Here is a 19,668-nt window from a genome sequence, read left to right as displayed (position 1 = left end):
GGTGAAAGTGTGATCTCTAAAAATGAACACATTCAGTTTATTCTCTTCTGTAGATAAAACTGATAAGTGTCAAAACAATGTTTTCTTTTTCAAGAGATTTCACTTCAATCATCAGTGGAAAGCACCTAAGTCCTTGTGTTTAACTCAGGCTTCATTGCACACTTCCAAACTGCACCTGATGCATCTGATTTTGGCTCCTGCATTTCAGTGATGGTGCCCACAACATAAGACAAAAACTAGCTCAAAATATTTGCAAAAATGCAAATAAAGTTTCTTGTAAAATAAAAATTACAGAAGGGGGAAGGTAGCCGACTTGCAAAAACAGATGTGCCGATATTTATATGGAGCCAAAATGAATACCAATATTTGAATAAGCGCAAATCTCTCAGCAAGGTATGAAATATAAAGTTCATCGCCGGTCTCATCACAATCGTCACCAATGCTTCTGCTTCAACTTGTACCTTCCATAGAAATAAAGTAAAACATGTTAAGATAAATATTTTGTGATTTGATGAACAAGCAATGCAGTGAAGTTGATAATAACGAGTGGGTTGAGGTTCATTAACAGCACGCAGTGATTCATCAGTAACAATGCAATGTTGCCATGTGAACCCAATGTTGTTGAGGTGTCCATTTCACCAAGTCAACTTATCATTTAGATCATTGGTGATGTGTTTAATTGATTGCAGTGTGTCCAGTTAGGAATTTAGAATCTTTGATAAACACACATTTTGAAAAATGGAAGTTCTTGAGTCTGTGGCAGGTCAAATGGACGAGCTCCTCACCAACCGTCTTTCACTGATTTGCAACTTTGCACACTTCTCTGTCGTCATATTGGGGATAAAACAGACGTGGGGTGAGTTGAACAACGGCTTGCTTGTCTATCGCGCTAAGATTTCTTTGATGAGGACAGTTGCATGGGACAAACTTCTGCACTAAGCCGGGATTTCCTCTCTTTTGTTTCATTTAATGCAGCTATTTTTTTCAAAAGTATCAGGTGTTCAAAATGTTTATTGTGACATAACAGGGGAGACTCAGTCGAGATCGCAGCCGTTTGCCACCTGGTTCATGTCCATGATTTGTTGTTTCGGCGGAGGTTGTTTGGTGCATGTTTTTGTGGGGAAACCCCTACTCACCCCTTTTACCAACACAGAGGTGAGAATACATTGTTGGTCGAATTGTACCTAGTGAGGCTCCATGTGTGTATTACATGTTATTTATTGCGTGTTTATTTCTATGAAATTGCACAGTGACAGGGGTAAAGTTTCTGCGTGTGTCAAACATATAGTGACTAAAATACTGTCAACAGCTGCATTTGGTGAATGATAATCTCATTTTTCGTTGAGACTTTGTTTTATTTATTTATTTACAGATGGTCATCTTGGCCACCATCGTGTGGTGGCTGGTGTTTTATGCACCGGCAGATTTGTTCCATTCGTTCCTTCAGCCAACACCAGTGAAGATCGTTTTCCTCTTTCTTAAAGAAATGCTCAGGACAAGAAAAATAATGAAAGGTCACTCACTAAATTAAAAACTTTGATTGATTATCATCTGAGTGACAGTTCATCTGAGTGACAGTTCATCTGAGTGACAGTTCATTTGAGTGACAGTATTTGAGTGACATAATTATGACATAAATTATTCATTCGAGTGACATAATTAACCCTAACCCTCATCCTAACCCTAACCCATTACTGTAGTTTGAACAATACTTACCAATGTGTCACTCAAATGAACTGTCACTCAGTTGATCAACTACCAAAAACTTTGTGCGTGAGGAATAAAGTGACCATTTGCTTTGGATGATCTTTGCAAGGATATTAACAAGGAAGTATTTATAAAATAAATATTTAAAGTGAGCCTTAATTAATGATCCCATGACACCAATTTTCTGACCAGGTGTGGCGTTGGCACGCGAGGTGTATCCCTCATCGCTTCTCCTATGCACAGCTCTTGGCATGCTAGGTGCTTGTGGGGGAGGGTTCATCAAGAACACGGCTCTGCTTCTCCGAGCAACGTGGAACCAGGAATCAATCAAAACATTCTCGTTCTCCGTGTATGTTATAGATGTCAACGATGTATAAAGTCACTTGTTCTTGTTGATCTCATAAGTCCTTATCTCACAGAATATCCAAGTGCTGCCTGCTCTTTGCCGCCCTCTATAATCTCCAACTTGACGGTCAGTGTCCCTTCTCGGCGAAGGTCATTGCTCTCCTGCAGACCACCACCATGTTTAGTGTCGTGGTCAGTTCCCACCTTCACCTTTTTCTTTCGATCGAAACTCGCCGATATCGATCAAATTTTATTTTATCGTGGCAGGTTGGAGCACTCTTTGGCTTTCAGCTCGACTTTTTCTCACCACTAGAGGGCACACTTAGCAGTACTTTTGTGAATTATTCCGCATTTTCGAGTTCGGAACAATCAAAGGGTGATGAGAGTGAATCAAAATCAAAAAAGAAAAAAGGCAAAAGTGATTGAAGAAGATTCCACATTCTGCGCCGTCTCCGTCTAATCAGCAATAATTGCCCTCCATGACATTATCAATATATGCAGTGAACTTCACTTATTTTGTACTAGCCCAATATTTTCGTACATGCTTTCAGGGTATATAAAGTTTGGAAAGCTTCATTCTGTAGCAATAATTTTGACAACAAATCGCAGTACAATGTGTGTTAACTATGCAGTAGTAGTAATTTTCATTAATTATTTTATTAAATTTTTGAGGACATTTTGTTGAAGTGTTTGTAATTAGATGATGATGCTGCTTTCAATAGTGTAGTAAAGCAGCTTCCAGGTAATCATTCATTTTTTTGTTGTAACTTCACCAAAACCATTGTTACAATTCAAAGTAGTTTGCTGTGGTCGCAAAATGGTTTTCACTTTTTCTTGCACGTTTGCTTCGCATCTTCTTCATAATCAATCGCTTCAGGAAAATAAATTTTTTGAAAATTTCTGGTGTTGTTTATATTTGACGTTCTGACTAAGCCGCAAGGTAGCGCTGTGGGTAAATTAAGAGAAAATTGTTGGTTATTAAAGCATCGTCCCTTTCGCTAAAAGAGCTGAAGTTTGAAGTCAACTGTAGAATTTGGTAACGTAATAACCCGTGGTTTGTGATTGGACAATCGCAGGTCGTTAATTTTAGTAACTCATGCTGCCGGTTCTGTTAAAATATTATCAGTCGTTTGTGAAATTTTACTGGAAAATTACGAAATTGATTATGAACCACCATAATATTATCATCAACCATTTTATTTTTTTGGGGGGATAAAAAAATCAAGCCAGTTGTTACTAACACGCGCCAATGAACAGGAAAAGTGACAAAGCCGAGAAGGCTTAAAACGTGCTCAAAAGAAATAACGTTGATATTTGCCGGTAACAACTAGCACGGCCACTAAACCTATAATTAGTTAAATCTATAAAACATAAGTTGAAAAAGTAGAAATTAAGCGGACGAGCAGGTGGTGTGTTCAAGCAACAGATGAATGAAAATTGCTTCAACGCTATATTAATAAGCCTCGATGAATATTATTATTTGTGATGCTTCCCACTGTAAGTTCCCGCCTATTAAACAATGCTCTATCGGCACAAAGTAGCTGATTGCTTGCTGGAAGCAATGAGCACGTAATAACTTTGGTTCTGTCTAAAATTCGGTGAGAGATTGGAAAGTCAAGATGAAAGAAATTATTGGTTGACTGCATTCGGTCTTGTCATGACGTATTCAGCAATCTCGGCACGTGCATGGTGAGCTGTCAGCCAATCAACTTCAAGAAGACGACGGCATGGTAAGCTGTGAGCCAATCAACTTCAAGAAGACGACGGCATGGTAATTCTGCTTCAATGAGTGACCAGGTTGGAGGGAACTTGTGTGTTTGCGAAGGCCCGGATGCGAATCACCCCTGATCGAGCGCGGGTCCTCCTCGAAGAATTCGAATTCTACCCTCTCGGTAAGTTGACGTCATTGGCGTACGCAGGGAACTTTCGTGGGGAGGGTTTTACGAGTTGACATTTATATATTTTAGGATAATTATGGGGCTTTTCACGGGAAGGCCGCCAACGAAAGGGCTTGAGCCACCAAACCCTGCCCTTGTTTTCGCCGACGTCGATATTTCTTATGTTAAGATGAAAGTCTGGTGCGAAGCAGTTATTGTTTTTATCACTGATTTTCATTGTGATGTAATATAGACGAGTATGACTGACGTCATGCTCTTGCCAACCATGCAAGGACAAAACACGTCTCAACTGCCCAGAAGTGCCGAGAGAATATATGCGGAAGTTTCATCTTCATCTTCGATGAACAGCGCTACGGTAAGCCATAGGCCCTGTCCCGTATATATGCTTCGCAGGGTACACCATTGAACATAGCAAATGAGAGACTGGTTCCATTCTGGGATATCTGCGCACATTCGAGCTAGTGTTGGGCGAGAAATTCAACTGCTATAATCGCTCTTCCTTTCCTTCCAATTTTATCACGAGATGAAATCGAAACCGTTTCGCTCAACGCGGGCACGATGACCCGTTGTAGTAAAATGTGGATACGTCATAATGGAAAATTTAGGAAAGGGAGGTCCGCCAGTTAGGGGAGGGGATTACGTAGTAGGTTTCTATTGGTCAATCTCCTGACTATAGTAGTCGTAATCACGAGAATGGCTTGTCTAGTGACGTAATAATCTTAATAGTTAATATATAAATAACGCGCGACCTTGCCATTAGATGAATGGAAGTAGCTTACGAATTAGAGTGGTGAGGGCGATAAATCGCGGCAGGATATCAAAGTGGACGACTTCGACAGAGATATCCTGCGTACCAGGCACTCAATGCGTTTGTAACAGCTCTTTCCAAAGTTTGGTAGATTAAATTATTCAAAATCTGAGATCTTTCATGGAAACCAATTTAGCTTTTAAGCGGAATTAATTTACTGGAACACACCCATCATTAATATTCTTAATTAAGAGGGCAGTGTATTGTTAGACTGTACGGAAATCCCAAAAGGTCTTGGCATGCTTTTATTGATTTGGCAAAAAACTTAATAAGTATGATTATGTAACACCAATACAAACGTTACTAGCATACAGGGCGTATTCCTGCAAAGTGCCAACGTTTCGTTAACCAATATCAGGTTAAGGTGTAGGAATAAATTTTCCAACTTAAACAAGTAGGAATGTTTGTATTGTCTGTTAATATGCCTCGTGGCAACATGATTGACTATTTTTATGGTTATGTAAGTTGTAATTGCTAAGCCCCACTCGTAATTAAGCTTGTGTTCTGCGAAAAGTATTTTAGAAACTTTCTAATGTATTTGATTTTATCTCCAGCCTTACACCGAAATCTCCTCTTATTTAAATTTATATGATGTTTTCCGACATCACGTAATTACAATTCACCGTTGTAGATTCTATAACCTTGAGTAACCTTAGCTATTCTGATAAACGATTGTGTCGCCAGTAACAACCAGACTCAAGTAAAATAAAGAAACAAAGCTTTCTCCTTGGAGTGGTGTGTGGCGCATAAGATCAATTGTGACGTTAGGGTTTCTTTCGGTCAAAAAATGGTTAAGGTTACCTCAGTTCAAGCCAATGGAACGTATGATTTCTAAACGACTTTACTGTTAGGTTTTTCCATAAAGGTTTAATTAATCTTTATAGCAAGTTAGTCGATTTTGTTGGAGTTTCCCTGCGTACTTCTCAGCCAGCAACAAACGCAAAAAGTGCAAATAATCACAGATAATAACGCAGAGTGACTAAAACTGGCCGAAAATTGAAAGATTATCTTTGATTTCAAGACCTAGAAATTGGATCGGTGGAAAAATCCAAAAATTTGAGCGAGAGAGACAAGAGTGTTACGAGGAATGTCATTTAGTCCGTTGCCCGGCGCTTCTTAAACGTGATTGGTCGATTCAATATGGTCTGACCCTGGGTTAAGCGCTACTACGCGTGGAATCATCGATGCGTGGGGGCACATGCCGCTCATACCACTAAGATTATGAATCAAGATGAGTTGTATCAGTTTGTGGCCTAGCACTGTACGAAGTCGTTGTTTGAAGAAGGGTATTGTGTGCTCAATACTTGCGCCTGGCTTCATTAGCCTCAGTGCTTAAACTGGTTGGAGTTCTGCTGTAATCTGGTAATAGCCTCAAGCAAGTAGCAATTAACCTGCACTCGGGCATTATAGCTGTTCGGTTTAAATTGCTTGACTAGGCCTAAATTAAGTTAGTTTTTTAGTTTTTGAGTAGCTAATGGAGATATGTATTTTACCAAATGGGCGCGACTTATGCACGGGAACCTTAAATACTTGGTGCAAGCTGTCTGCAAACTCGTAAATATCTTCTGATGTTGAGACGCTTCACTGCGGTTTGATCTACGTGACAAGATTAGTGAGATTAAGCAACATGGCCCTGACGAACTAAAATATTTCTCCCTAAACTCTGATAAAATTTACTTTTGTCACCCGGGGCAATATATTTTGCGTAAACAACATAGAAGCTAAGCCTGTCGTTTTGAGAAGGAGATACGCTTTGGGCTTATTTGCCGTCCCACTACGTTAATTAGGGCAAGCGACAGCAAATATTTGATATTTATGTGTTTCGTAGTAAAGTGGCGAAAAATATTTATTTAAGCTTGTCTGAACGTTAAACGCAGTTGAACCAATCGACCTAGTTAGTGCAGTTCCCTGTTAGAAATCCATCGCTCTCCTAGAAAGGTTTCACAATCTGGATTATTTTAGCTTTACCACTCTTTGCTTACCCTGTCTTTCTTTGACAGTTATTTTTGCATGCACTGCAAAATAGGTTATATTGTACATATTTCGATATATATTGCATATTTATATTAGTTATTATCGATTGCCGAAGTTTGTGTTCTTCGTCGCACTTAAAAGTTTGTCCGAACTCAAGATGACTAAAAGAATCCGGTGCCAGGCTAACCAGAAGAAGCCAGGAAAAGCATTGAGTTATTCAGTGACAGTTTTGAAACTTCTACTTTTCTACTCAGCGCTAGAATTCAACTTGGTGATAGGTATTTAATTGCTGCTAAATTATCCTTTCATATCTCGATTTAACAAGACTTTCACATCACGAGCGCGTGTTCACGTTGTGGTAGCGATCATGAATGTGATAAATTATATCTTAGGCTACAAAAGAATGAATCCAGCGGACGAGGCGAAGCAGAGTGTCTGTTACGAGCACTTGGGCTGTTTCGCTTCACTGCCGCCCTTCCCCCCCAAAATGCCCCTCCCGGTCTCACCGAAACAAGTTGCAACGAAATATTTCTTGAGGACCCGGCAGAACCCCCTTGAAGATGAACCCATTTCCCCGGACGCAGACAACATCACTCGATCCAGCTTCGACCCGACCAGGCCGACCAAGATCATCATCCACGGGTTTGTGGTGAGTAGTCCGTGGTTCTACGTCGGTACTTGCGATGTAAGGACGGTATGACGTCATAGTTACCTCTGTAGATGACGAATCCTCAACTCGCTAAATGGGTTCCGGAAGTTGCAGAGACGATCCTTTATCAGGAGGATGTCAACGTCATAATGATTGACTGGGTGAAGGGAGCGGCCATGGAATATGACAACGCCGCGTCTAACACACGCCTAGTGGGCAGCCAGGTCGCTCACCTCATCAACATGCTGATGGTGAGTTGTGTCCGAGGTGTGACGTCACTCATAGGTCCTTGGCGTAACTCTGCTCTTCTATTCAGGAGGTGAAAAACGCAAAGTCCGAAGATTTTCATTTGATCGGGTTCAGCTTGGGCGCCCACGTGGCTGGGTTTGCCGGGAAGCGAGTGCAGGAGGGAGCCAAGAAAAATATGGTGGGGCGGATTACCGGGTTAGATCCCGCCAACCCCTGGTTCAACTACGACAGCCCCAAAGTTCGACTCGACCGAAGTGACGCCAAATTTGTTGACGTCATTCACACAGACACGAGCACGGTTTTGGTGATGGGTGAGTTTTTTCTTTCACATATTGCTCGGTTGCGTTATGTTATTGTAGAGGGTGGGTAACCCGTATCCTGCCTTTTGTGACTTCATAACAGGGGCGAATTTATTTCAATTGTTACGTTGAATGGATTCGTTTCGAGTGACAGGTAATACGATAATGTTTTTGCTGGCGCTTAGGAAACCGTTACACCGGATAGCTTTCCACCCCCCTCTGATAACAATCAGCTGAATAATTATATCTCAGACCTTTGTTATTGTTTCAACTCTGCTCCAACTCATAAAACTTCCTTCCATTCCAGCATCTGGCTTGAACCGAAACCTGGGTCACATCGACTTTTTCCCCAATGGCGGTGCGGACCAGACTGGGTGCAATTCGTGGAATAAAGACGCAACTTGGATTGAAAGTAGGTTTCATAATCGTTTAATAATTCCGTATTATTATTGCTTAAAAAGCTTCCCTCGATTCTGCGTCGCATATCGTTTCCCGTTGCTTTATGACGTAATTGCTTTTTATTTGCGAATCGTTTCCGTTAGGGTTACTCTTGGTAATACTAAATTCATCGAAATCAAATTCGAGAATGAGTGTTGTATGACGTCATACAATGGAATATTTTGGGAATGATAAGTCCAGCATCACGTGATCCTTCCGCTTGCATCAGCGGTCACGTGTTGGAGGGTATCCGGGTCCATTTGATGGATGAGACGACATTAAAGGTTGCACTTGAACCTGCCAGTTGTGTCTGACCACCCGACATTGACAAGATGCGAGATGTCGCCGGCGGCCTCTGTCCACTTTGCTTGGACTTGTTTGTCTGCGCCTCATTCATAGATCCTGTCATGCCGCCTATCAATTAATCGTCAAATTCTCCACGCGCCGTCAATGTAGTGACGTCATAAAGGAGTTCTTAGATCACAATGCTTACTCGGTGTTTGCTTAACCTCCTATCATAAAGAAGTGAATAAAGAACGCGGTTCAAACCAACCAATCTGGGATCCAACGTTAGTTCAACTCGTTATCCTGTGTGACGTCACTCAGTGATTCATGTAAAAAAACAAGGTGTGGAAATGGCGCGATTGTAAAGTGAAGATCACCTCACACGGTGACCTCGAGTAACCTCGTCTACATATGACGCGGTAATTAAAAATTCAATGAAGTTTTCGTGAAATAAATTTGGTCTTTAGCAAATTGACACCAAAAACTCATTGACACCATTTTACAACATGTCCTGTGCGACGTCACCTCGTAAAAAATAAATCGGAAAACTTGATGTTTCTTCTGGGGAGGTTTTCGTGTCACGCACCACTGGTTTCGCCTTTAATAAATTTCTAGGAAACCGAGCGTGGGTTGCCTGGATCCGCCGCTAATAAGCTTCGCGTCATTGCACGATGCGCGAAATACTTTTCATGGTAATTCGTGATGGCTTGTGTTGCGTCGTGATATGAATTTCTGATTTAGACACTTGAGCGCCATCTGTCGAGAGTATTACGCCTAAAGGGGCGTGAACCGCGTCACGGTCACGTGATCGTGGTGAACCGCGAATGACGCGCGTCGTGAGAACTCGGAAGTGCGGAGGGCGCTTCACCCCCTACTTGTACTCAAACGTGTGGGGTCGGTTGCCATGGTTTCACACTTGTTGCTTTTGCAGCCGTCACAGACAGCACTGTATGCGACCACCTGAGGGCGCCACAGCTTTTCAAAGCGAGCATCAACGCGACAGGGGAGGAGAGCCACATGGCGGCGTACCAGTGCGACAACTACGAGAAGTTCAAGGTAGAGTGCCATGACCATGACACGGATGAATGACCACATTGTCCGATCACCATGGTAACCTGTTGCTTTTGTCACAGCGCGGGGTCTGTCTCCGTTGCCAGGGAAAGAGGGGGCTAAACAAGGGGGGCAACAGGTGCAGGAGAATGGGGTACTGGGCCACCCCACCCCGGGGCAAAAAGAACCAGCTGTACTACCTGATCACATCCGGGGAAGCCCCGTTTACAGGTAGGTTGCTCGTTTATGTCGAGATGTAAGTTGTGAATATCACCGTCATATGACGTTGTCGCTATTTCAGTGAAACACTACCAAGTCCAAATCCACTGGCGGAACCACACCAAGGCGACTGCGGAAGGCTTCAAGGCCAGACTCTTCCTTACATTGCACGGCACTAAAGGCAGCAGCTCTGAGTTCGCCCTCAACGAGTAAGCACTCTTCCATTCTTCATCGTATTGTCACATAATGATGACATAAGTAACGGTCGTTGTTTATCTCTAGCGGTTCGACCTTCCACGTGGTGGCTGGAAGGACGACGCGGTTCCTTGTGACGCAAGACACGACCCGCGACATCGGCCAGATAGAAAGAGTGACGTTCCGGTGGGAGCGGCCGACCTGCTGGACCTACTTCTTTTGCCCGAAGGAGAACGTGCATCTGAAGCGCATCAAGATCTTCGACGCGCAAAAGCAGGAGAGGTAAGAGTGACGTCACGTACGCACTGTCCGCAATCCGACAGCGTTCTCATGCTCATTTCCATCTAGGTCGGTCTTCCTCCCCATCGGAAGGAAGCAGAGGATTAAGAGGCAGGAAGTCCTCCCCAAGCAGCGCTTCGAACTCCTCCACACAACCTACATCAAGTCCAACTTCCCCAAGCGATACAAGACCCTGGATCGCGAAGTCGCCGCTTTAAAACGATCCGAGAACGCGATTGTTCCGCCCCTCGTCCCCGTCTATGACGAGAAGTTGATTCCTCTCAATCCGCGGAAGCGTGCTGCGGATCACTCTCTCCGCTCGTCTTCGCTCTCCGCCCTCCTCAGGAACCATCTCCCGCCTGTATGACGTAAAATTTGGTACCGCGGTCATTCCCGCTTTCGAACCAGCTACGTGGATGGTTGTTGACGTCTGCGTCATAGATAAGTCGATTGTGCGGTAATAAAGAGAGCGAAGAAAGATTTATTTATTTTATTTATTGACCTTATAAAGCGCTGTGCTTTATATTCTTATTTATTCGCGACATTGATGTTCTTTGTTTGTGACGTATGCAGCATCCACCGAAATCGGTGATTCCCTATGCTGCTCTGTCACGTGATTGCTTTCGCGATTTGCCACATTAAGTGCCTCTTTGTCACTCCCTATTCGTCGCTTCTCGTTTCGTGCAATAATTACCACTGTGGGCGCTATAGGTACTGCTCACAGGGCGCGTATTTACCTGAGGTTCCAACTTGTTGCAAATTCTTTATTTTAGGTTCTTCCGACTTAATTTCTGTAGTTGAATTCAATTCTGACATCACCGTTTGTTTCGTTTCACTGTGATTTCTGTTTAAAAATGGCGGCTTAAAAATGTCGTGTCATTATTGCCGGGACAGACAGCCACGAAGTTATATTTAGAGGTGAAATGTGTTGAGCCCAGTGCCAGGTCAGCTCTGTGTGGGGTTCTCGTATCGATGTCACAATGGCGATATTGTTTCATAACAAAACAATATTTGGCAAGAACATTACGCTAAATGGTCCTTCCAGGTAATTTTGAGCCGTTCCGCGAGCAGAGTTTGTTTTGGTTTTCACAAAAGGATGTGGAATCGTGCCACTGGTATCTACGAATTGGACACGTGACACAACAAATCGCATCTCACCCAATCAGAGCTGATGGCTTGGTTGGGAGCAGAAGTACGCAACCACGCAACTGGTTTCTCATTTAAAAATTTTGTACAAGTGCTTTGCTACTGGTTTCCCGCACACCCAAGGCAACTCAGATGTCCTTTGGCCTATGGTAGTGTTAAAAATTCTTTTTCTAGTTTTTTTGCTGGCAACTATTCATCGAGTGAAAGCCAACTCGTTTAAAGTAGGCTGAGTTACTGACTGTAGCCTCACGCAGTGCTGAGCTTCTACCGACTGGTTTCGCACCGGCACTGCTCGTCATTATGAATAAAATTTTGTCCAAATGCGCCATAAACTACTGTTGTTATATCCAGCAAGCTTACGCAGGAAATTCTTCAGCGAATTTTATGGTTCAATTGTTTTCAAACTTTTCCAGTCGCAAAATTGTTCAATATCATTCAGATTTTCAAAAACTGTGTCAAAAGAAACAATAAAGTTTTTAGGAAATAAATTGTACTTGCGATACACAGTCCGCTAAGATACAACCTCTAATGCAAACTTGTAAAAAAATTGATAACTTGGTTATTGTCTTTTTTTGTTAAAACATGATTGCTCTAATCTGTATCGTATCTTATGGAACCCGGGTTATTCTTCATTGAGCCCGTGAGTTCCTCGGAACAAACTTTGAAGTCGGTCGCTTCACGTCAACTCGATTTAAGCTTACTTGCAATCATGGAAACAACCACAAGCTTACTTGCAATCATGGAAACATCCACAAAGTTCTGAAATGTTCGAATTGCTGCAAAGTTTCTGCCTTGTCCCAGCAAGGAAGCGCTACGTTGTGCATTATGACGAAATAAAAGGTTGTTAATAACGGCTGACTCAGAATTATAGTTTGAAGAAAAGAAACACACAAAAATGTTAGTTTTTTAGATGCGTCGTGTTTAATTGGTTAATGTCGAATCAGAGTCATTGTATAGGCCTACTTCTGCCAGGGTACGCATTGGCTATGGTAGAATTTCAATTCTGACATCACCGTTTGTTTCGTTTCACTGTGATTTCTGTTTAAAAATGGCGGCTTAAAAATGTCTTGTCATTATTGCCAGCACAGGCAGCCACGAAGTTATATTTAGAGGTGAAATGTGTTGAGCCCAGTGCTAGGTCAGCTCGGTGTGGGGTTCTCGTATTGATGTCACAATGGCGATATTGTTTCATAACAAAACAATATTTGGCAAGAACATTACGCCAAATGGTCTTTACAGGTAATTTTGAGGCGTTCCTGGGGCAGAGTTTGTTTTGGTTTCTCACATAGACATTCTATTTTCGGAACAAAAATTAGTGGACTTTGTGCGGAATATGGAGGCGGTAGCTGGGAGGACAAATATAGTCACGTGACACAACAAAGTGCATTCCATCAATCATTGTTGATGGCGGGTTTCGACCTGGAATGATCTCGGATGTATTTATGGGAGGCCAGATCATGTGATCGGATCGTCAGGAATTCGGACGCGACGATAATTTAGCTGCGAGAAACCACGTGATGTCAACACTCTCATAACCCGAAGATGTTCATCAGCGCATAAATATGGGGAACGCGGCTTTAATTAGTGGCGGATGCTACTTCAGCACCGCATGCGCTACAACTACTGTGCTAATACCTGTCGATCCGTAGCTTGCACCGTATTTAATTTCACTTCTTCGGGTCTCCTTTGTTCATTTCTGCACATCTACGACGGTTTTGGTCTTCAGAGAAACGGTTTTAGAGCGGTAACATTTAAACACAAAGATTGTGTAAGATGTCTATGAAAGTCTTGCCGCCGGTTGAGATTTTCACATCCAAGAACTGATTTTAGTCATCTAGTGACTAATTAATGCTAAATTTAGACTTTAACTCCAAAAGCTGCAAAAATATTGAGGAAATCTTATTAGATGTTTATGTGGGACGTGGTTGTTCCTCAAGGACCGAGCTGATTACCCAGTTTGCTGATTTTAAGGAAATGGGGCCCGGGTTTCCACCCCCTCCGACTTACAATCTAGACAAAAAGTTCTAATATTTACATTGAAAGTTTATTCAGCTTTGAAAATACTAATTTTGTGCAAATTGACGAGACACGCTACAAGTTGAACAACGGAACCACAGCGCCACCTGACGGCTGTTGTGTGTAAACTCTTCTGAAAATATTCCTAATCGTGGGCGCTAATCTACTGCGTGCGCAAATATCACGTCATCTAAAGTTTGTTATGGTGGCTCAAATGACGTCACCAGTAACTTGTAAGAATTTGAAGATATGTGATGTCATAGGTAATGCGAAGAATGATAAAAACTAGAACATTACAATCTTCCGAGTTGCATTGACCACTAGGTGGCATCACAGGTTCTGATACGAGCCGAGCAAAGCAGACAATAACTTCTCCACCGCCACCGTCTGCTTATCGAGGGGTTTCCCCTCTGACGTCACGGCGCGTTTTATTGCGTCATCGAGTTTCTTGTTGGAGAAGCCAAGGCTGTATATGAGGTTGTAGTTGGCCGCCATCCGTTCCACTTCAGTGCGCGGGAGGGCGTCTGCAAAATCAGTGAAGCGAAACGTCAGCATTAGTTGTGACGTAAACTTGACGTAATTGAGGCGAGATGAGGTCACCAGATTTGAAAGGGTGATAGTTCCTGAGAGCGTGCGCAAGTCTCGTGAAGTTCCTCATCCATAGATCTGTTCTGCGTGGAGACGAATCCTCCTCCTCGATGGAGGGCTTTTCCTCCCCGTCCCACACTGCGGTGGAAATGGCAATTACAAATCAGTGACGTCACAATCATTTCAACAAGAACTTACTTCTTGATTGAGGGAATACCCCATTTTTATTTCTTTCTCGGTGAGGCTCAGGGGTTGGGGCCTGGGTAGCCGAGGTCTCACGAACCGACGCTATATGTTTGATGATGTCATCAGTTATGAGGTAACTTAGCAATTACTATTGAATTTGAAACCTCACAGATCACGACAAACGTAAAAAGAAATCACATAAATATACCTGAGCTTGGAAGTGGTTCTTGGCGAGAGAGAACGGAATTAATCGACGATGACGTAGACAATGCCGATTTTTCCGGTGAGGTCACGTGGGAGAGGTGGTGGCTTCCGAGGTTGAGTCGGTGGCACGCATGAGCAAGTGGCAGAAGAAAGAGACGCCAGCTGGGGTGATGAGACCAATTTGTTTAACGAGGAACAGTATTTGACAAAGATTTACAACTCACTTCACCATTCCTTGAGCAATTTCGGATCGTTGCAGCATCTTCGTGAGAACTGAGCTGGTTAGTGGGATTCTTTGGTTGAGGAATATTTCAACGATCTTGTCCGCGTGTATTTCACCATTTTCGAGTCTGGATCAAAGATTAACTTTGTTTCAATAAAGACTGGAGCTACGCAGGGATGTTGTGAGAGTTTAACCTGTCGGCTTTCATCATCTGTTTCTTCATTGCATCCAGATCAACCTCATCAACATCGGCGAGTTGCTCCTCCAACAAGCTCACCATCTTCTCGTCCACCTCGGATGCAGGTGGACTATGATGTCTATGAGAACTTGGATCAGCCTCATTCATCTTGGGAGGTTCCGGAGATCTTAGAAAAGAGACAATCATGATAATTCCTTGAAAAGATTCATCGCAACCTTTCTTGTTTCACCTTTCAACCCTGGATCGATCCAATCGTGAGCCACGGTTTGCGGCGCACGATGACAAAAATTGAAGTAACTTCTCGTAATTGATCTCATGTAGATTATTTGAATCTACAGATGAATGGACCATTAATTGTGATGTCACAACTCTATTAGATTAGAACAATGGAGCATATCCACACCTGAAAACTTGTGCATCAATATTTTGATGGTTGATAATTTGAGGGGGAGGTCGTGGCGGAGAAAGACGAGACTCAGTTGCGACTCGTTCACAAATCCTGTCATGTGACGATCAAACCCACTTAATTCAACGTACATGTCTCTGCAATAAACATCACATTTACCATTAACTAATGACAAAAAGAAATTTCTGACAGTTTAATCGAAGTTAAAATTTCTACATCAGAAGATATATTTAGTCAACAACAAGTTTCTTTACTTCATTTTATTGTTGTTGAATCCTCTCAATCTCCGTGATACTAAATCTGCAAGTGACTCATCACTAGATGGCGCCATAGAGTCCGATAACTCTTCGTGATGGAAAGATTCCGAAATAAAATTGTTTCCTTTAAAACAAGAATGAAATCAATTCATTATTGAGCTAATTTATCAGTTCTATGATGTCTATGACAACCAAACCTACCTGGGGGTTGCGATACTCCAATTGGGGGTAATACCGGGTGTTTGTTGATGGCCGGGACCCCGTGCCGATAAGATCGAGTCCGGTCTCCGAATGGAGAAGTGTAAGACGTGACCTGTGGGGAAAAACACATGAATTATTTTCATAAAAACAAATGACAAGAGAACTTCGATATTCTTACGTCTCTGGCAGTCTCGTGCTGCATCGCCGTGCTGTAACCCCTCTGAAGATCAGAGTATTCATAAGCTCGAAAATTTGGCTGAGTCAGCATGGACGGTGTGCCATGGGGACCTCGTGCTGGTGACTTTACATTTTTCCACAACTCACTTAAAAAAAATTGAAGAAAAATTAAATAAATTCCAGGATCCATGGATTGCTTTTAGATAATGATCATGATCACCTGCTTGCTAGTTCAGCTTTTTTAGAAAGAACCTCCACTCTTTTCCCTCCCACAATTTTAAGTTCAAGAACAGGGGTGTTGTCCGTTCCAAAAGGAGCATTTTTTGTCGTTCGATTCATTATGTTGGATCCCCCCTTGCAGAACCATTTACATTTCACAGAAAATTCTGTTGCTAAAAATGGCTCTAACGGATTTAATTCAACTGTAAATACACGTTCTGGATTACAGTAATTGGGAGAAATAGCATAAATCTTGGCTTGTTACTCCCAAACTTTAGTATTATCGTACAAATGTGTGGATTTATATCATATAACACATTCGTCTAATTTAAATATGCAAAGCAAAAAGTAATGAGCGAGCCATCAAATCGCAACTCTCTCTCTGTCTAATAATAATTAATAGCCTCTGATGGTTACGTCACGAGTAATGGGTTGTTTTGTGAATGCTGAAGTTTTATTTTGGGATCTTGCGATTCAGTTGTTGACCAGACTTAAATTCAGATAAATTACCTCGCTTGAACTTGTGTGCCATAGATAAATACTGTTGTTTGCAATCTTTCCTTTTTACCCTTTTACTATTTCACTTATTACGACTGCGCAATGTAACATGCAGTAAGCTTTGTTCAAAGGTGAAAGCCTTTGTCTTTGACAATATATAAAAATGGGAACTTTATCATTTAGTAATATACATAGACCGAATTAAGCAACTAAACAGCATAGTCACGCCGTTTGAGGAATGAGAACTCATATCATCGAAGCAGAAGCAAAACAAGTTATCAACCATCAATCGTCTTCGCTCATATTGTAACAATAATCTTCCCTTTTACCTTTTCACTTGTTACTACTGTGCAATGGAACATGCTGTAAGCTTTTCCCAAAGGTGAAAGCCTTTGTGTCGGTTAAAAAATAGAATGGGAACTTTATCATTTAATAATTTGTATAGACAGAATTTAAGTAACTAATAATAGCTGCCAGTATACACGATTTTTATGGCGAATATGGTTGTTGTGTAATACTTCACACAAGTAACAAAACAACGAATTATTATTTGTCATAGCCTAATAATACTGGTTCAGCTAAATTAGGCTCGCTGAGTATTTTAATGTTGTTCCCAAGTTCTCCTAGAAATTGGGGAAATTTTAGTTGGCCAGGAGCAGCAGTGAGGTTGTCATAATAATAAAGCATCAGAATGTCACAGCTGAAAGTAATTATGTTTGGAAAACTACTGCATTTGAAAGAATGCACAAGCAATAGCACACCTAATACAATGTTAAGTTTAATCATAGCTGTATTTACTATAGGTTGTACACCTGCCATATTCTGCAGTCTGGCCCTATACAGTCTCACCTTTTTCATCTTGAAAACATCACATATTTTTACCTTAACTTGTGCTGTGGCTGTTTTTGGTCCAAATCTCTGTCACTCTGCGAATTTCGTCAAAGAAAGCTTTTGCTGTATATTTCTATCATTTACAAACATAGGCCAAATTCAACTTGTCCTTCAACTCCGTTGAATTGTGTGACAACAAGAACAGATTAGCTCAGTTTTTTGCAAAAAAACAAACAACAACGACGATGTGCAGTAGAAAAAAAAACAAGTTTGATGCCAAACATTTGTTTATAAGATCTCTATGCATCCATGTAAATAACGCTTTCTGCTATTTTGTTTATAGACATCTTATGTTAAAACTTATACAGCTTAAAGTGGTCTAACTTGAACTTAAAACCGCTTTTAATGGTTTACTTTACGGCTTTAATTGTTATAGCTAAAACTAAATCGAAAATATTTATGTGATGGCTTCATATTTAAAATAAACGAAATGAAACTTTAAAATATTATGACAAATATTTGGTTCGTTGCTGTATTACTTGTGTGAAGTATTACACAACAAACATACCTGTCATAAAGACCGCATATGCTGGCGGTAATTGTTTGAATATGAACGAGGACGATTGATAGTTGATGACTTGTTTTACTTCTGCTTCGATGATATGAGTTCTCATTTCTCAAACGGCGTGACTATACTGTTAGTAGCTTAAATTCTGTCTATGCATATGACTAAATGATAAAGTTCCCATTTTATTTATTATCAGACACAAAGGCTTTCACCTTCGGGCAAAGCTTACTGAATGTTACATTGCGCTGTAGTAACCAGTGAATCGATAACGTAAAAGGGTAAAAGGGAAGATTGCAAACATTACATCGGTATATATGTGACACACCAGTTCAAACGAGGTAATTAAGGAGAATTCAAGTCCGGTCAACAACTGAATTGCAAGATCCCAAAATAAAATTTCAGCATTTCGAAAACAACTCGTGACGTTGATTAGTTGTTGTTGATTAATGCCAATGTCACAATGATTGTTGATTGCCTCGTCTGTAGCTAATTAGCGCGATATGAGCCTGTGATAATATTATGAATTAAGAGTTATCACTATCAGTCTCTTCTTGCCATTACGAACAACGCCGCAACATGTAGGACTTTATGCTGTAGTTGCTGTACCAATGTTTTATCTTGATGTATTCGTTCAAAGAAGCTTCAATATAATCAGAATATAAAGTTGTCGAGGTGTACAATTAATTCTAAGATTAAGAAAAGCGAAATAACGACCTTGAGGCTCATTTACTTCGAGGACAATAAACTATTCAACAGACAACATTGTAATTGAAGTGGTCGCCCTTACAGGTTAAGGTACGACAAACAACCATTTCATTACAAGCCAATCTTAGGAACAGTCTTAGTTTGCCGGTGGATTATAATTTTTATTGCGTTTACACAAACCTACTGACTCCTGCAACAAAAAAACACAACCAGCAGCAATGTACAAGTTATATTTGTCGACTCTCACACAACCGCCCCCGAAAAGTTAGTAGTAATAAACACACTTAATGTGTCAGTCGTATAATTAATGCTCACTCATACCTTTCTCTGCGTCGCCACCTTTCTCCCCGTCTCTGTGCGATGCCCCGTTATTGTTATTTACCTTACATATGTGTGATATCATTTTGCTCTTTGCGCTATTTTCCTACACCATATATTTATCTAGGGTCAGCTATAAGTGCACTATTTCCAACTGAAGCTTTGTTTTAAAAATTTGAAAAGAATGCTAAGAAAGCAGGGCTAGCAATAACAAGCATATAACGGAACAAAAATATGATCTCTCTGTAAAAGAAAATCGAGTTTTAATTTCTCTGTCATACTTGCCACTGTTGGAAGCTGCTGACCTCGTTAAACAGGACATGTTGTGGTGATCCATCAGATAAACTGAAGCCACGTCATTGTAAATACTAAATATACGCACGTTAATAAAGACTATCATGTTACACCATACGTGTCAAACTCCCGGCCCGCGGGCCACATCCGGCCCGCTTTACAATAAAACTTGGCCCGCAATGCTAATTTATACATTGAACTATTTCCGGCCCGCGAGATCATTGTAGGCTATAACTT

General features: G+C 41.4%; 3 protein-coding genes across 3 annotated transcripts; 2 read left to right on the top strand and 1 right to left on the bottom strand.

Annotated features, from left to right (window-relative positions):
* Nucleotides 1-2,952, top strand: LOC143460690 (trimeric intracellular cation channel type B-A-like). The gene is made up of 6 exons (XM_076958295.1): nucleotides 1-856; nucleotides 1,028-1,155; nucleotides 1,373-1,514; nucleotides 1,900-2,056; nucleotides 2,127-2,244; nucleotides 2,320-2,952. The coding sequence occupies exons 1-6, from the start codon at nucleotides 739-741 to the stop codon at nucleotides 2,476-2,478; spliced, it is 822 nt and encodes a 273-aa protein (XP_076814410.1). The 5' UTR covers nucleotides 1-738; the 3' UTR covers nucleotides 2,479-2,952.
* A 3,785-nt stretch (nucleotides 2,953-6,737) lies between these two features.
* On the top strand, nucleotides 6,738-11,264 carry LOC143460229 (pancreatic lipase-related protein 2-like). Its single transcript, XM_076957657.1, has 10 exons — nucleotides 6,738-7,010; nucleotides 7,125-7,381; nucleotides 7,453-7,632; nucleotides 7,698-7,941; nucleotides 8,237-8,341; nucleotides 9,584-9,708; nucleotides 9,786-9,933; nucleotides 10,004-10,130; nucleotides 10,204-10,398; nucleotides 10,465-11,264. Exons 1-10 carry the CDS (start codon nucleotides 6,890-6,892, stop codon nucleotides 10,760-10,762), a joined length of 1,800 nt encoding a protein of 599 aa, XP_076813772.1. The 5' UTR covers nucleotides 6,738-6,889; the 3' UTR covers nucleotides 10,763-11,264.
* Nucleotides 11,265-13,569: 2,305 nt separating this feature from the next.
* Nucleotides 13,570-17,756, bottom strand: LOC143461014 (uncharacterized protein C1orf87-like). Its single transcript, XM_076958746.1, has 12 exons — nucleotides 16,219-17,756; nucleotides 16,000-16,144; nucleotides 15,822-15,933; nucleotides 15,618-15,744; nucleotides 15,361-15,500; nucleotides 15,187-15,289; nucleotides 14,953-15,123; nucleotides 14,760-14,885; nucleotides 14,540-14,697; nucleotides 14,344-14,433; nucleotides 14,158-14,283; nucleotides 13,570-14,081 (listed from the first exon to the last, which is right to left on the bottom strand). Exons 1-12 carry the CDS (start codon nucleotides 16,335-16,337, stop codon nucleotides 13,888-13,890), a joined length of 1,611 nt encoding a protein of 536 aa, XP_076814861.1. The 5' UTR covers nucleotides 16,338-17,756; the 3' UTR covers nucleotides 13,570-13,887.
* Nucleotides 17,757-19,668: the final 1,912 nt, after the last annotated feature.

The sequence above is a fragment of the Clavelina lepadiformis genome, chromosome 5 (assembly GCF_947623445.1).
Source record: "Clavelina lepadiformis chromosome 5, kaClaLepa1.1, whole genome shotgun sequence".
In the NCBI taxonomy this organism is placed as follows: domain Eukaryota; kingdom Metazoa; phylum Chordata; class Ascidiacea; order Aplousobranchia; family Clavelinidae; genus Clavelina; species Clavelina lepadiformis.
This window is presented reverse-complemented; position numbering and strand designations above follow the sequence as displayed.

What these genes read in the sequence shown, in the direction of transcription:
- LOC143460690 (XM_076958295.1), top strand. Translation starts at nt 739, where the DNA reads ATGGAAGTTCTTGAGTCTGTGGCAGGTCAAATGGACGAGCTCCTCACC. An exon ending in GGGGATAAAACAGACGTGGG is followed by an intron (nt 857 to 1,027) that starts GTGAGTTGAACA and finishes GTGACATAACAG; the next exon opens with GGGAGACTCAGTCGAGATCG. An exon ending in CCCCTTTTACCAACACAGAG is followed by an intron (nt 1,156 to 1,372) that starts GTGAGAATACAT and finishes ATTTATTTACAG; the next exon opens with ATGGTCATCTTGGCCACCAT.
- LOC143460229 (XM_076957657.1), top strand. Translation starts at nt 6,890, where the DNA reads ATGACTAAAAGAATCCGGTGCCAGGCTAACCAGAAGAAGCCAGGAAAA. An exon ending in ACCTCATCAACATGCTGATG is followed by an intron (nt 7,633 to 7,697) that starts GTGAGTTGTGTC and finishes TCTTCTATTCAG; the next exon opens with GAGGTGAAAAACGCAAAGTC. An exon ending in ACAACTACGAGAAGTTCAAG is followed by an intron (nt 9,709 to 9,785) that starts GTAGAGTGCCAT and finishes CTTTTGTCACAG; the next exon opens with CGCGGGGTCTGTCTCCGTTG.
- LOC143461014 (XM_076958746.1), bottom strand. Translation starts at nt 16,337, where the DNA reads ATGAATCGAACGACAAAAAATGCTCCTTTTGGAACGGACAACACCCCT. An exon ending in AGCACGAGACTGCCAGAGAC is followed by an intron (nt 15,934 to 15,999) that starts GTAAGAATATCG and finishes TTTTCCCCACAG; the next exon opens with GTCACGTCTTACACTTCTCC. An exon ending in ATTGATGCACAAGTTTTCAG is followed by an intron (nt 15,290 to 15,360) that starts GTGTGGATATGC and finishes ATTCATCTGTAG; the next exon opens with ATTCAAATAATCTACATGAG.